The 14,900-nt window shown below is 48.9% G+C and overlaps 2 protein-coding genes across 2 annotated transcripts; one reads left to right on the forward strand and one right to left on the reverse strand.

Annotated features, from left to right (window-relative positions):
* Positions 1 to 8,656: 8,656 nt before the first annotated feature.
* On the reverse strand, positions 8,657 to 9,131 carry LOC142187285 (histone H2B type 1-O-like). The gene has a single exon (XM_075261507.1). It carries the CDS (start codon positions 9,098 to 9,100, stop codon positions 8,720 to 8,722), a length of 381 nt encoding a protein of 126 aa, XP_075117608.1. The 5' UTR covers positions 9,101 to 9,131; the 3' UTR covers positions 8,657 to 8,719.
* Positions 9,132 to 9,377: 246 nt separating this feature from the next.
* Positions 9,378 to 9,908, forward strand: LOC142187283 (histone H2A type 2-B). Its single transcript, XM_075261506.1, has one exon. The coding sequence runs from the start codon at positions 9,429 to 9,431 to the stop codon at positions 9,819 to 9,821; it is 393 nt and encodes a 130-aa protein (XP_075117607.1). The 5' UTR covers positions 9,378 to 9,428; the 3' UTR covers positions 9,822 to 9,908.
* The last annotated feature ends 4,992 nt before the right edge of the window (positions 9,909 to 14,900 follow it).

Below are 14,900 nucleotides of genomic sequence, written 5' to 3' on the forward strand. Positions count from 1 at the left end.
ATGAGTGCAGGGGTGATGTCACGGGAAGATGTGTATAATTGGGTGTCATCAGCATAAAGATGGTACCTGAAGCCAAATCTGGCGATGGTTTGTCCAATGGGGCTGTGTAGAGAGAAAAGAGCAGGGGGCCTAGGACCGAGCCCTGAGGAACCCCAACAGCAAGGGAAAGAGGGGAAGAAACAGAGCCCGCAAATGATACACTGGAAGTGCGGTCTAGTTAGCAGCACAGGGTGGGGTTTTTCCAATAGTGGAGTTATAACAGCATGCTTGAAGGAGGATGGTAAGATTCCAGAAGAGAGAGAGAGAGAGAGAGAGAGAGAGAGAGAGAGAGAGAGAGAGAGAGAGAGAGAGAGAGAGAGAGAGAGAGAGAGAGAGAGAGAGAGAGAGAGAGAGAGAGAGAGAGAGAGGTTAAATATTTTAGTAAGGCAAGTCGTGACAGCAGGCGACAGAGGTTGGAGAAGGTGCGAGGGGAAGGGGTCACTACTGCAGGTTGTAGGGCGAGATGAAGAAAGTAGCTGAGAGACTTCCTCTTCTGTAACAGGTTGAAAAGATGAGAAAAGACAGTCTGAAGTGCGGTTGGTGAGGGGATCAGTACTATGGTAGGTGATGGGATCAATGCCACCTGGGGCTTGGGCAGTTATTTCCTGATGGATCTTATCAATTTTATCATGGAAATACGTGGCCAGGTCATCAGCACTAAGGACTGTGAATGGCGTCTGCACCTTGGCTGTGAGTAAGGAGTGAAAAGTTTCAAAAATGCTTTTAGGGTTGCTGGAGAGAGAAGAGATGAGGGCGGTGAAGTAGAGTAAGAGAACAATCGATGTAATCTTTGTGCAGGGCCAGCTGAGACGTAGTGAGGTCATTATGAGATTTAATTGAAGGATATGCACTTTCTAGAGTAGAGACTCGACTGTCTATATGATGAAGTTCTGCTCTAATATCCTCAAGTTGCTGAAGAACTGGGTCTAGGGCGGCTGACAGAGCTTGTTGTAGAAATGTTCTTAAGAAGGTGCTATCCTCCAGGCGGTCCTGGTCAATATTACTCTCAGCATCCGAGTCATCACCTGTGTCAGGCTCCCTATTGTGGTCAGGCGCCATTTTCAGCGATCCGGCGGGAGATTGTCGATTTTTCTTTCTAAGATACTTTTGCAAGTCACTTTGGAGTTTAGTTTGATTGGGAGTACCAGCGAGGTCTGTGCCTTTGTCTTTATTTGGTTTAACCATCTTGATGGATGCAATATAAGTGAGGGAGAGGGACGAGGTCAAGACTATAACATCTAGCAAACAGAGAGCATCAGTCTAAATGACAACATAGACAAGAGTGTTCTTGGAGATTCACTTAGGTACAGGGAGGGGAGAGGTCCCCAAATATCAATAGGTAAGGTTGACAATCTCAGCGTCTAGGCAGACAGTCGTCCTCTGCAAGCGAGGTATCAGGTATAATTGGGTTCTACGTCTCTTAGTGCAGTAGTGGGGATGATATTCCTGTAGGTAAGACAGCCTTTCCCAATCTTAACTGCTACGACTAATCCACAGGGGAGGTTCGGATGAGACCCTGTTAGAGAAGGCGGCAGGGGGCTGCAGGGGAGGGCAAGAAAGCCCAGGTGTGGGAGTGCGGAAAGAATGTAGAATAACTCTAGCCGAGGACCGTAGATATCGAGGGTCAGGGACACCACTTATGGGATATGAATGTAAAACTTTCCGGAGAGGAGATATAGGGGAGGAGGGTAGCAGAAGGGTTTATTAAAGCAGACAAGGCCGGAGGACCTGATGGTATAAGCGCAAGAGTTCTTAAAATGTGCAGTGACCAGCTGTGCGGTATTATTACGCACATGTACAATACGAGTCTAAAGCTGGGAGTGGTACCTCGACTGTGGAAAACATCTTGTGTGGTGCCAGTCCCAAAGATACCCAACCCGGTGGGCTACAATGACTACCGACCCGTAGCACTGACATCTCACCTGATGAAGGTCCCAGAGAGACTGGTCCTGACACACCTACACCCCCTAGTGAGCTCCGCTCTGGACCCCCTCCAGTTTGCCTATCGGCCGGGCATTGGGGTAGATGACGCCATCATCCACCTTCTTCATAGAGTTCTCTCTCACCTAGAGAAACCCGGGAACACTGTGAGAATATTGTTCTTTGACTTCTCCAGTGCGTTCAACACCATTCAGCAAGGGCTACTGAGGGAAAAGCTGAACCTTGGTGGAGTGGACCATCACCTGTCCAACTGGACCCTAGACTACCTGACAACCCGCCCTCAGTATGTGAGAGCCCGGGACTGTGTGTCTGACACTGTGATCTGTAGTACGGGGGCACCACAAGGTCCAGTTCTTGCCCCATTTCTCTTCACACTGTACACTGCTGACTTCAGGCACAACTCATCCAGCTGTTACTTACAGAAGTCCTCCGATGACTCTGCTATAGTCGGCCTTATCACTGATGGCGACGATAGGGAATACAGAGACTTAAACCTGGACTTTGTTGAATGGTGCCAGCGGAACCAGCTCAGTATTAATGCTGGGAAGACCAAGGAGATGGTGGTGGACTTTAGTAAACGGAGAGGTGCTCCGACCCCGGTGGAGATCCAGGGAATATGTATTGAGATAGTCAGGACCTGTAAGTACCTGGGCGTGCTCCTCAATAATAAACTAGACTGGGCTGATCACCTGGAGGCGCTGCACAGAAAGGGCCACAGCAGACTCTACCTGCCCAGGAGGCTGAGGGCCTTCGGAGTCCAGGGGACACTTCTTAGGGCCTTCTTCAACTCTGTGGTTGCCTCAGCCATCTTTTTCGGTGTGGCCTGCTGGGGGTGCAGTCCATCAACCAGGGACAGAAACAGACGTGACAGGCTGATCAGGAGGGCCAGCTCTGTCCTGGGGAGCCCCCTGGACCCAGTACAGGTGGTGGGTGACAGAAGGATACTGTCTGTGGTGACCTCCATGCGGGAGAACAAATCCCACCCCATGTATGGGACCTTGATGGGACTTGGCAGCACTGTAAGTGACCGTCTGCTTCACCCCAAGTGTGAGAAGAAGCTATCGCAGGTCCCCTTCCTTCCAACCGCGACCGGGCTGTATAATTTACATCAGACCAAGCGAAGACACTCCGCACAGACAACTAAATGACTATGACGATGACCATGAAGTCTTCCTTCTTTCTCTTCCGTTCCTTAGCTGCCATGGACTCCTAGTATATCTTCTCTTCTCAGCATATGTGTGTCTGCGTCTGTATTATATTACTGTGTATTATCCTGTATTACTAGGCTGCTGTAACATGCTGGAATTTCCCCAATGTAGGACTATTAAAGGATTATCTTATCTTATCATAGGTCCTCAAGTGCAGATTAATGTGGCCTGCTACTGTTTCCAACTCCAGGGGAAGGGAGAAATGCAGATTCGGCTCACCTCCATGTCAGGATACGAGTGGGTTAAACTGAAGGGCAGCTGCAGGCGTCTCAGTGTAGTTGGTCTGTAGCTGCTGCTTCATGCAGAGAGGCAGGCTGCGCTCCAAGATGGGTAGGTCTGGAGCTGGGCGCAAATCACAGCCGGATAGCTGTCCGGCAAGTCACACCCCTTCTTCCGGATCTGGGTTCTGCGTAGAAGTCACATCAGGGGCCGGCCCTTACACTTTAGGCTAGGGATCCTAGTGAGGGCTACTCAAAATGGCTGCCGGGTCTGGGAGAAGAGATCCAGAATCTGAGGTTCCGTACCTCGAAATACCTCCTCTCCAGGCTGCTCCAGAACCAGAAGCAGCTGTGATGTCGCGGGAGATGTCTCCTGCGCTCCGCAGGCCGTGGTGACTCCAGAAGAAGGCAGGCCGCAAAAAAAACAAAATGGCGGTCGTGACTCCTATGATCAGCTGCCCGGTAAAGTAAGAGAGCTGGATGAAGGCAGTAAGTGGCTGGAACGCGCCAGAGGTCCTCTCCTGGGTCGGATGAGCGGTCCAGAGCTGCGAGGGACTACGCCGGGAGCTGGAACAAGTCGGGAGCAGGTAAGTCCAAAAACAAGATGGCGGCCGGGTCCTGTGGGACAGAAGGCCGCAACAGTTTATATCCTCAGGAGCGCTGTAAAAGTGTGAAATAACACCCCAAAATAGCAGACAGAGGCTTGGAGGAGAGCCTCGGGGTTGTTATCTGTATGGATGGCTGAGATCACCGCCGGTAAGAAACGGATGAAAGTGTCCAAGTCAAGAGCTCACAGCAGATGCGACCGCTCTGGTTGCCGGCTAGCCATGCCCCCTCCCCCTCCCACAGTATATCTATCCCTGTCTCACAGTCACATAGTTCACAGTCTCATATGAACCGAATCTGAAATCCCCCATTCATATGAAGCGGAGGTCACCTGATTCAGCCAGCCAGTTACTTTTTCTGACTTTTTTTTTTCGATGCCGCGGTTGTCGTAGTTCCTGTCCAACCTCCCCTGCACAGTTATTGGTGCAAAAAAAAAAAAAAAAAAAAAGAAAAGAAAGAAAAAGCGCCAGGGAAGGTGGGAGGGGATACAAATTTTTAGTGCGTTTGCCGCGTGGTATTCAATTGGAATGGAATATCTTGAGCAGCCTGAATACCAATTCGATGGAACGCTGTTGGCTCATCTCTAATCCCTACTGATCCCTTAGACTGTTAGGACCCCACAGATCAACTGTTTCTCGGAGCAGGCAAATCCCATTATTGTTTAAATGTGGGGCGCTGCTTATTCGCTGTGTTCTTACAACCGCAGTTGTGGGTACTGTAGTTGTACCCTGTTCAAGTGTATGAGATGCCGCTGCAGCACCCATAACCATTTCAAACAAGAATATGTTGTAGGGAGGGGCCCCAGTCAGTAGAACATCCCGTCAGAGGGCCCCCGCATAATATAGTGCCATGCTTAAGTGATATGCAGGTTATTTGGGAGCCACCGCCAAAGGACTGCGAGACAGCACCTGGAATTTGGGACTGTTCTGCTGTATTCAGGAGGGCCGAGAGGGCTCCCTCGCTGTCATAGGGTACAGTTCGGGTTCACTAGTTGTCCTATATTTAAAGTAGTTCTGTGCACAATCCTTTTGGGTGATGTTATTCAGCTCCTGCATATGATGTACAGCATTACCTAGAATCGAACAGGAGGGCTGGTGGAGGATGGAGCAATTGGGGAATATATCATTGCCTGTCAGCCATTGCCTGTTGGAATAATCCAATCGGTATTGGCCTAATGGTCATCAGTCTTTGGGGACGGCGTTATGTGGTGCGGAACAGGTCTGTGTAAAATGTAGAGGGGTGCAGCATAAGGCGCGGGGCGCCGTACCAGGCGAGACGACGTAGCAGCATACTGCACTATTTTGCCTTTTCTTTTTTGTTCTCCCCTTATTCTGCAGATGACACCTTCTGTACGTAAACCTGAGCTGTAAAGCCGGAGGAGATATAGGCAGTGACGGTGACGGCTCCTACAGGTTTATGTTTGTGTAAAGACAGTCACCACTATTACAATATTGTCTGACCCCTGTATAAGCAATGCCGCCCCTGCTACCTCTTGTGCCACCCCCTTTACCTCACAGATTGTAAGCTCTTGCGAGCAGGGCCCTCAGTCCCATTGTGTGAAGTGACTATTTCTTTGTAATGCATTTTTCTCTCTGTATTTGAACCCTACAAGTTGTACAGCGCTGCAGAATACGTTGGCACTATAAAAATAAAATGTATTATTCTATTATTATTCATCATCTGTTTTCCCTTAGTCCTAACAACAGCACAAGCTCCTTTTAGTTCATTCTGTTCATGCCCCTCTTCATGGGGCGTGTAGCACAGCGTCGGATGAGTACGCAAGGCAGAGTGTCAGGAGATGAATATGAAGAGGGGCGTGAAGAGAATTAAGAACTAAGGGGCGGCGAGAGGTTATGACGTGGGGGTGCTCGGAGCAAGAGGGGCAATCCCCCTGAGTTCCATGAGCGGGATTTGCATACTGCAATAAACAGATTTTGACAGAAACAGCAAAGAGGAGAAGAAGAGACTGGAAGGTGGGAGTAGAATGGCCTTTTTAACCCCTTCCCGACATGCGCCGTAATAGTACGGCGCATGTCGGGTCTGTAACTATGGCGACCGCTCGGGAGCCGGGCGGCCGCCATAGCCGCCGGGTGTCTACTGCTTTAAGGCATTAACCCCTGCGGCGCCACGGTCAAAGGCGCCGGAGGCGCCATTTTGCCGGCGACGCATGGGCGCCGCCATTTTGCCGGTGGTCGCCTGCTCCTGGAGCATGCTCCAGGGCCGACGTCACGTTGGCATGACAGCCGGGAGCCTTTACAAGGCTCCCAGGCTTGTCTGCAAATGCTCTCTTTTGCAGGCTGGTCTATGCAGCCTGCAAAAGAAAGGATGATTTTTTGCTTTAGCATTGCAATGCATTAGTGATCAGACCCCCTGGGGTTCAACGCCCGTAGGGGGTCTAATAAATGGGAAAAAAAATCAAATAAATAAAGTTAAAATAAAAATAAAATAATAATAATAAAACATAAAAAGAATTACAAATTCAAATCACTCCCCTTTCCCTAGAACACATATAAAAGTAGTTAAAAACTGTGAAACACATACATGTTAGGTATCCCCGCGTCCAAAATTGCCCGCTCTACAAATCTATAAAAATATCTTTCCTGTTCGGTAAACGCTGTAGCGGGAAAAATAGTCAAAAGTGCCAAAGTGCCGTTTTTTTTTTTTTTTTCAGTGTTTTGATTCTGATATAAATTGGAATAAAAAGTGATCAAAGCAATAACATTTCCCGAAAATGGTAGAACTAAAGAGTACACCCGACCCCGCAAAAAAAGACGCCATACACATCTCTGTACACGGACGTATAAAAAAGTTACGGCTGTCGGAATATGGCGACTTTTAGAAAAAAACAAAACAAAACAGTTTGGGAATTTTTTTTAAGGGGTCGAAATTTAAATAAAACCATAGAAATTTGGTATCCCTGGAACCGTACCGAAACACAGAATACAGGGGACATGTCATTTTGGCTGCACAGTGAACGCCGTAAAACCAAAGCCTGTAAGAATGTCGCAGAAATGCATTTTTTCTTCAAATCCACCCCATTCTGATGGTTTTTCCTGCTTCCCAGTACATTATATAGAATAATTAATGGTGGCATCAGGAAGAAAAATTTGTCCCGCAAAAATTAAGACCTCATATGGCTCTGGGAGCGGAGAAATAAAAAAGTTATGGGGCTTAGAAGGAGGGGAGTAAAAAACGAAAAAAAAAAAAAAAAAAATGCCATTGGCGGGAAAGGGTTAAAGACGATCGTCTAACGACAGAATTAGAGCCCCGGTAACCGTCCTATGTAGTATCTGTGCGCCACCTGCTGGCTGGGATCCGTATATACAGGGTCTCCCGAGCTGTGCCGTTTGTTCCCCGCGCCCCCATCTGGATCAGCGTGGAACTGCACAGCCCGCACCCGGGGTTCACTATAACTGCAGCCTCGCGGCGATTACACAAGGATGCCCATAGGGGGCAGAGAGGAGATACCGCAGCCGGGAGAAGAATTAGATCCGGGGAGGAGGGGGTGCGGCTCCGGAATGCAATAGTCCTATTGACAGAGAAGAAGGTCTGGAGCAGTGAGAACAGCGCCCTGCATGTTATCTAGTAGGCCGGCTAGAAGGAGCCGCTGACCGCTGACCCTCGGCAATGGGAGAATGAGCGGGAAATTCAAAGTGATCCATTGTCTTATGTCAGCCAATCAGCGCGAGACAGAGGAGGGGCTTGTAGGAGTCACGCCGAAGAATTACGTCATCATAGCAGGGTTCTCCTTCTGGTCCGACCACTCTCTATATAAAAGGCGGCTGTGCGGAGGGACGCTTATTCTAGTCTGTCAGCAGCACAGAAGATGTCCGGTCGCGGTAAAGGAGGGAAAGGTCTCGGCAAGGGCGGTGCCAAGCGGCACAGGAAGGTGCTCCGGGATAACATCCAGGGCATCACCAAGCCTGCCATCCGCCGTCTAGCTCGCAGAGGAGGCGTCAAGCGCATCTCCGGTCTCATCTATGAGGAAACTCGCGGTGTCCTGAAAGTCTTCCTGGAGAACGTCATCCGTGACGCCGTCACCTACACCGAGCACGCCAAGAGGAAGACCGTCACCGCCATGGACGTGGTGTACGCGCTCAAGCGCCAGGGCCGCACTCTCTACGGCTTCGGAGGCTAATTCCGCCGCTCCCCGACTCTCTACTACATAACCCAAAGGCTCTTCTCAGAGCCGCCACATCCTCCTGAGAACAGAGCTGTCCCCGCCACCCACCTCTCCTCTGCCTTGTAGGGCTGGGGCTGCAGACGCCTCCTGTAGGCTGTAATGTCATCACTGCTGGAATACTGGAGAGAGTAGAAGAAGAAAACGCTCCAAACCTTCGGAATCTAAGCTTTGTGAACAGGTCCCTAGAAGTAGTCCTACTGCGGCTCTGCAGTGTAACCCCCGTGCCGGCAGCTCGGGCCGATAAGTAGCAGCTTAGTTTAACCCTCCAATCGCCGGTGCGTGCAGAGAGCACTGCACCTCGTAGAGATGTCAATGTAGCAAGCCGGAGATTAGAGCTTCTCTTTGGGTGTATAGTAAGTCTAGCAAGTACAAGAAAATAGCTGGAAAGAAAGGTTCTGGGTAGAAACACGTGCAGCAGCAGCAAGAAGCCAGAAATGGAGGGCTCAGCAGCTCTAGTGTGGAAGGTGTGGGGGGCTCTTAGAAGAGCCTTTGGGGTGATAGTACAGAGCAGGTGATGGAGCCGATTACTTGGCGCTGGTGTACTTGGTGACGGCCTTGGTGCCCTCGGACACGGCGTGCTTGGCCAACTCTCCGGGCAGCAGCAGGCGCACGGCGGTCTGGATCTCCCGGGAGGTGATGGTGGAGCGCTTGTTGTAGTGAGCCAGGCGGGAGGCTTCTCCTGCGATGCGCTCGAAGATGTCGTTGACGAAGGAATTCATGACGACCATGGCCTTGGAGGAGATACCGGTGTCGGGGTGGACCTGCTTCAGCACCTTGTACACGTAGATGGCATAGCTCTCCTTCCTGGCCCTCTTACGCTTCTTGCCGTCCTTCTTCTGGGCCTTGGTCACGGCTTTCTTGGAGCCCTTCTTGGGCGCTGGGGCAGACTTGGCGGGATCAGGCATGGTATAACACGGAGATCTCTTTCACACGAGAATGAGAGAAAGTAATGTCTGTGCTCCTCCCAGCGCAGCCCTATTTATAGGCGGGCTATGCAAATGAGCGCCGCTGTCTGTGCGCTGTTCTACTGGACCAGCAAACCATGTGACTTTTGCAAGCCCCGCCTGCTGAAGCGGATTGGTGGTTCCACAAATCTGGCCTCTATTGGCGGCTTGAGATGTGTCCAATGAGAGTTGCAGGAGGGCGGGGCAGAACTATATATATAAGGCAGGAGGAGCCGGTACAGGGCAGGATATTCTGTGTTCCATTACAGTAACTGACGATCCACGAACCATGTCTGGACGCGGCAAGCAAGGAGGCAAAGCTCGTGCTAAGGCCAAGACTCGCTCATCCCGGGCGGGACTTCAGTTCCCCGTCGGTCGTGTGCACAGGCTTCTCCGCAAGGGCAACTACGCCGAGAGGGTTGGTGCTGGTGCTCCCGTCTACCTGGCGGCCGTACTGGAGTATCTGACCGCTGAGATCCTGGAGTTGGCTGGTAATGCTGCACGGGACAACAAGAAGACCCGCATCATCCCCCGTCACCTGCAGCTGGCCGTGCGCAATGACGAGGAGCTGAACAAACTGCTGGGTGGCGTGACCATCGCCCAGGGAGGCGTCCTGCCCAACATCCAGGCCGTGCTGCTGCCCAAGAAGACCGAGAGCAGCAAGCCCAGCAAGAGCAAGTGAGCGCCGCTCCCACCCCATCCGTCTATACAAGCAAAGGCTCTTCTAAGAGCCACCACCTTGTCTACAGCAGAGCTGCCTCCTGTCTACAATACGGGCTGTCCGTCTATTCTGAAGCCAACTCCTGGCCAGACCGGCGGCCCTTACAGGGAAGCACCGTGGGGTGACTGAGCGGGAGGAGGATTCACTCTGTAGGGAGATGTGGTGCGGGCGCGGGGTTTTGTGTCAGGTCGGGCTGGTGGTAATCTGCTAATGCTCTTTTCCCTGGCAGGTAGTATAAGCGGAGCTTAGATATAACGGGCGGGCGCTGATACAAAGCCGAGGTGAGCGCCGGCTCCTCCGGGTGACGCTTTGTCTTTTCTCCCCGCTCACACGGTTGGTGGTTTTGAAATTCCCGCTCAGTCGCAGTGACCGTTACAACCCGCGCGAGAGCCGGCAGCGTCACGTGGCGCAGAGAGAAGGGGCGCGAATTTCAAAACCTCCCCAGAGCTGAGCCCTCTCCAACTGAAGAAGATTCAGCAGCGGACTGGGGCGGCCCTCAGGTTATTGTAGAAGGATGTGCGGAGTAGGCATATACTAGGTACGGAGAGGAGGGAGGGAGGGAGATGTGGTTGCGGGCGCAGGGTCTTGTCAGTTAGGGATAGTAATGGCTGTAGCGGTAGAAGAAAAAGAGGATCCAGCACCCAGAACTCTTGTACGTAGGAATAGGGTTAAAACTTCGCTTTTATTGTTCACATTAAAAATTCGGACATCTCACAATGATGTGGTCCATATGCAGAGGTGGTACTGTTTAACGCCGACGCGTTTCAGTGCCGTGGCACCTTAATCATGGCATACTGACAGGGTTAAAAACAGGGAAGTACCTCCCTACTGCATTACAGCGGAAGTGGTCACCATTTAAAGTGGGGTAAATAGTAAGAAACAAAAAGAAATCAAGTATTCCATGGTATAATCACTTTTATTTTCTTACTTTCCTCCCTTTCTTTCTCTCTTTAGGATACAGGTATTATGTGAAAAATATCTGATTGATGTTAGCGTGGGACGAGGACTTAAGTTATATCATGTTAACCTGCCTATTTGTATTTCAAAGGTTTTGTAAATAAATGTAAAGTAAAGTTGATATAATGATAATAATGATCAAAATATGATGTTCAAAAAATAGAAAGAAAAATCATGTTTTTAATATATCTGGCAGTGTTTGTAATCTAACCAATCACATGTCAGCCTACTAGTCCCATTGTAATGTATGAGAATCACGACAGCCAATGAGAAATCTGCCTACAAATGTCCATGTAACCAATCACGTTTAAGCCTACATGTCCCATTATAGTCTATGAGAGTCCCGGCAGCCAATGAAAAGGCTGCCTACTATATGAGTGATGTAAAGACAATCCTTGCTGTCTTAAGGGATGCTCGCTATTTCCGTCGGACCTGAAGGAGAACTTGTCATATCCAATACTGGACACAGCCACGTGTTATTGTGTGTCCAATTACAAAGCAGCCTACTTTTATCCATGATATATATAAGGTTGGCTATGACCAATCAGAGAGTTGCCTACCTCCTATGGGTTTTATTATGGAAAGCTACAGGGTCACATGTTATTAAAAAAGCCAATCATAAGGCGGCCTGCTATTGTCTGTGATATGTAAAAAATGAATGTGGCCAATCACAGACCAGCCTACTATTGCCCATAATATGTATAGGGTTAATTCTGACCAATCACGGAGTTGCCTACTTCCTATGGGTTTTACTATAGAGGGCTGCTCAGTAGTTTTAGAGAGATCACATGTTATTATGTGGCCAATCAGAAAGGGGTCTACCGTTGTCTATGATGTATAAGGGATAAATGTAGCCAATCACAAAGCAGCCTACTTAAGTCCATAATATATATGGAGTTGACTATAACCAATCACGAAGTTGCCTACTTTTTACGTGTTTTTCTATGGGAAGCTATTTAGTGTTTTTTTTTTTTTAAAAAAAAAAAAAGGTCACGTGTTATTATGTAGCCAATCATGAAGCGGCCTACCATTATCCATGATATGTATGAAATTAAATATAGCCAATCACAAGGCTGCCTCCCTATTATGGGTTATGTAGAGTTATCTATAGAAAGGTCACGTACTGTTATATGATTAATGCGAAACAGCTTAACTTCATCTATGATAGGTGGGAAATTAATATGGCCAATCACAAAGGAGCCTACTTCTTATAAGTTTACTGTAGTAACTACTGCATTAACGGCTAGTTTTGTAGCGTGACTTGAATAGACCAATTCAAAGTAGGTTTACTACATGTTATAATTTGAATAAGAAATGTGTATACATTCTTCATTAAGAGGCTACTTATTATACATATGAGATATCGCTCCTTAAAGGGAAAGGGGATACATGTGTGTTGTATCTATCTATCTATCTATCTATCTATCTATCTATCTATCTATCTATCTATCTATCTATCTATATTATGAATGATAATCTGTTTTCCCTTAGCCCAAACAGCAGCACAACTGGGGGTATTCCTGCCCCTAATGAGCTGTTAGGACAGGTGGAATTTTGAATTACCTAACAGCTTTGACCCCTATAAGAGGCCTGAAGACCTGCTCCTCCCTTGTGTTAGTAACAAGTATGATATACAGAGAGCAATTTATGCCAAGAGCTACACACACATACACAAAATCTGTACAACAGTACCTCCTAGGGAGGGAGCCTTGTGCTGCTGTTTGGGCTAAGGGAAAACAGATTATCATTCATAATCCTTCTTTCCCCCTACGCCCAACAGCAGCACAACTGGGGATTTAGCAAGTATTGTTTCCCCTAGGACGGGTCCTCCTGGCAGGCTGATGCCAAGACGGAGTGCCCAAATGCTGTAGCATCGGCCGTACGCCAGTCCAATCTGTAGTGTTTGGCAAAAGTCAGCTGTGAGCTCCAAGAGGCTGCAGCACATATCTGGTCTAGAGAGAGGAACCGTGTCTCTGCCCATGATGTCGCCACTGCCCGGGTGGCATGGGCTCGTAAGAAATCTGGAACAGGAAGATTCTGGGCCCGAAGGGAACAGCTGATAGCTTCTCTGATCCATCTAGACAGGGTTACCTTTGATGCTTTAGTGCCTCTATTGTGGCCAAACACATTAACCAGAAGATTCTCTGATCTTTGGAATGGTGCTGTACGGTCCAGGTAGATACGTAGTGCTCTTACCAGGTCCAGTGTGTGTAGCTTCTCCTCCTGCTCCGTAGCAGGAGAGGGAAAGAAGCCCGGTAGGGTGATCACTTGGTTGGTGTTCTGAAGTGTTGGTACCTTCGGCAAGAATCCTGGGACGAACCTTAGCTGTACCCTGTCAGGGAAGAAGGTTATAAAGGTTTCGGAGGCCGCTAGGGCCTGCAATTCGCCAACCCTCTTGGCGGAGGTTATTGCTAGGAAGAAGGTCACTTTAAATGACAGGTACTTCCAGTCCACTTCAGATAATGGTTCGAAGGGGGGCGCACAGAGCCCTTGTAGAACCGCGGCCAGGTCCCACCTGGGGACAGGGGGCTGTACCTGGGGGCGGAGCCTGGCAGCCCCCCTAAGGAACTGTTTGACAAGAGGATCTTGTGATAACCATGTCTCCAGAACAGGGTCGGACTGGGGTGTCTAGGGCCCACCAGTGGAATTGTTTCTAGGGGCCCACCACCAGGACCCTGCAGACCAGCGATGCCGAGACAGGGCAGCTAAAGGTAATAACATCTCGGGAGCCATGCAGCTCACCTGCCATACAATGTGCAACAACACACTACCTAAACCTACTGCTACACTCTGTATGGAAAGTGAACAGCGCAGCTCCTAGAAATGTTACCATTACCTGAAGCCAGGATGTCCTGGAAGAGCTGATCTGCAGAGGTCCTGGATGTTGTATCATCACAGATGTAATACTGATGGCCTATCCTAAGGACAGACCATCAACATTATAAAGATGGATAAATCCTTTAAAGATTTGTCCAGGAATTGGATCAACCCATGTGCCTGATGGAAGGTGTAAAATAAAAAAATAAATAAAAAGCGCCTTCACCTGTCCCCGTTGCTCCATTGTCCGCTGCCAGTGTCCATTTAGTCTCGTGCCGACACCTCCTTGCTGGGAGTCCTGCACCTCATGGGACCACTGAAACCAATCAGATACAGGATTTCCAGAAATGAGGCCATGAGACAGAACAGACACAGGCAGGAGGATAACGGGGCGCTGGGGACAAAAGCTCAATGAAAAACACTGCGTCTCACGTCTGCGCCTAATCTTTAAAGAGGACCTTTCACCATTTGGGGCACATGTGGATTAATACACTGTTAGAAAGGCGTTTATGTCAGTCAATCAGTAACACCCTTCCTCACAGTAGCGTCTATTGCGCTGTACTGTGTGAGGGGGCTTTGCTTACCGCCTAGTGATGACGCTGAGCGGTGAGGAATGCTTCCGATCCCACAGTACAGCGCAATAGGTGCTGCTGGGAAGAAGAACGTTCCTGACTGACTGTAAGACACGCCCTTCTGACAGTGAAGAGCTACGGTACCGGGACCGATAGCTCTTCACCGGGGGAACAGAACAGGAAAGCTGCACTGAATTCAGCGCACTGTCGGCTTTCTAGCGGTATATAAAACCTCATGTGCCCCAGGAGGTGAAAGGTCCTCTGTAACATCTCAATATACTGTACATCACACTACAAGGATAAGACCTAACACAGCGTCCCACAGCAAAAAAGCGCTGCGGGAAAACCCCCGGCGGCAACACATCAGTTTTTCCTGCAGCGCTTTTTTCAGAAACTCCACAGAGGTTTGCTCTGAGGACTTTCTGCTTCCATTATACCTATACTGCAACACTACACACTCATACATATACATTCATATATACTCACACACACACACACACACACACATATATATATATATATATATATATATATATATATATATATATATATATATATATATATATATATATATATACAGTCCTATGAAAAAGTTTGGGCACCCCTATTAATCTTAATCATTTTTAGTTCTAAATATTTTGGTATTTGCAACAGCCATTTCAGTTTGATATATCTAATAACTGATGGACACAGT

The sequence above is a fragment of the Leptodactylus fuscus genome, unplaced genomic scaffold, assembly GCF_031893055.1.
Source record: "Leptodactylus fuscus isolate aLepFus1 unplaced genomic scaffold, aLepFus1.hap2 HAP2_SCAFFOLD_167, whole genome shotgun sequence".
In the NCBI taxonomy this organism is placed as follows: domain Eukaryota; kingdom Metazoa; phylum Chordata; class Amphibia; order Anura; family Leptodactylidae; genus Leptodactylus; species Leptodactylus fuscus.

Excerpts from the sequence above, each read along its gene's own strand:
- LOC142187285 (XM_075261507.1), bottom strand. The coding sequence starts at position 9,100 with ATGCCTGATCCCGCCAAGTCTGCCCCAGCGCCCAAGAAGGGCTCCAAG.
- LOC142187283 (XM_075261506.1), top strand. The coding sequence starts at position 9,429 with ATGTCTGGACGCGGCAAGCAAGGAGGCAAAGCTCGTGCTAAGGCCAAG.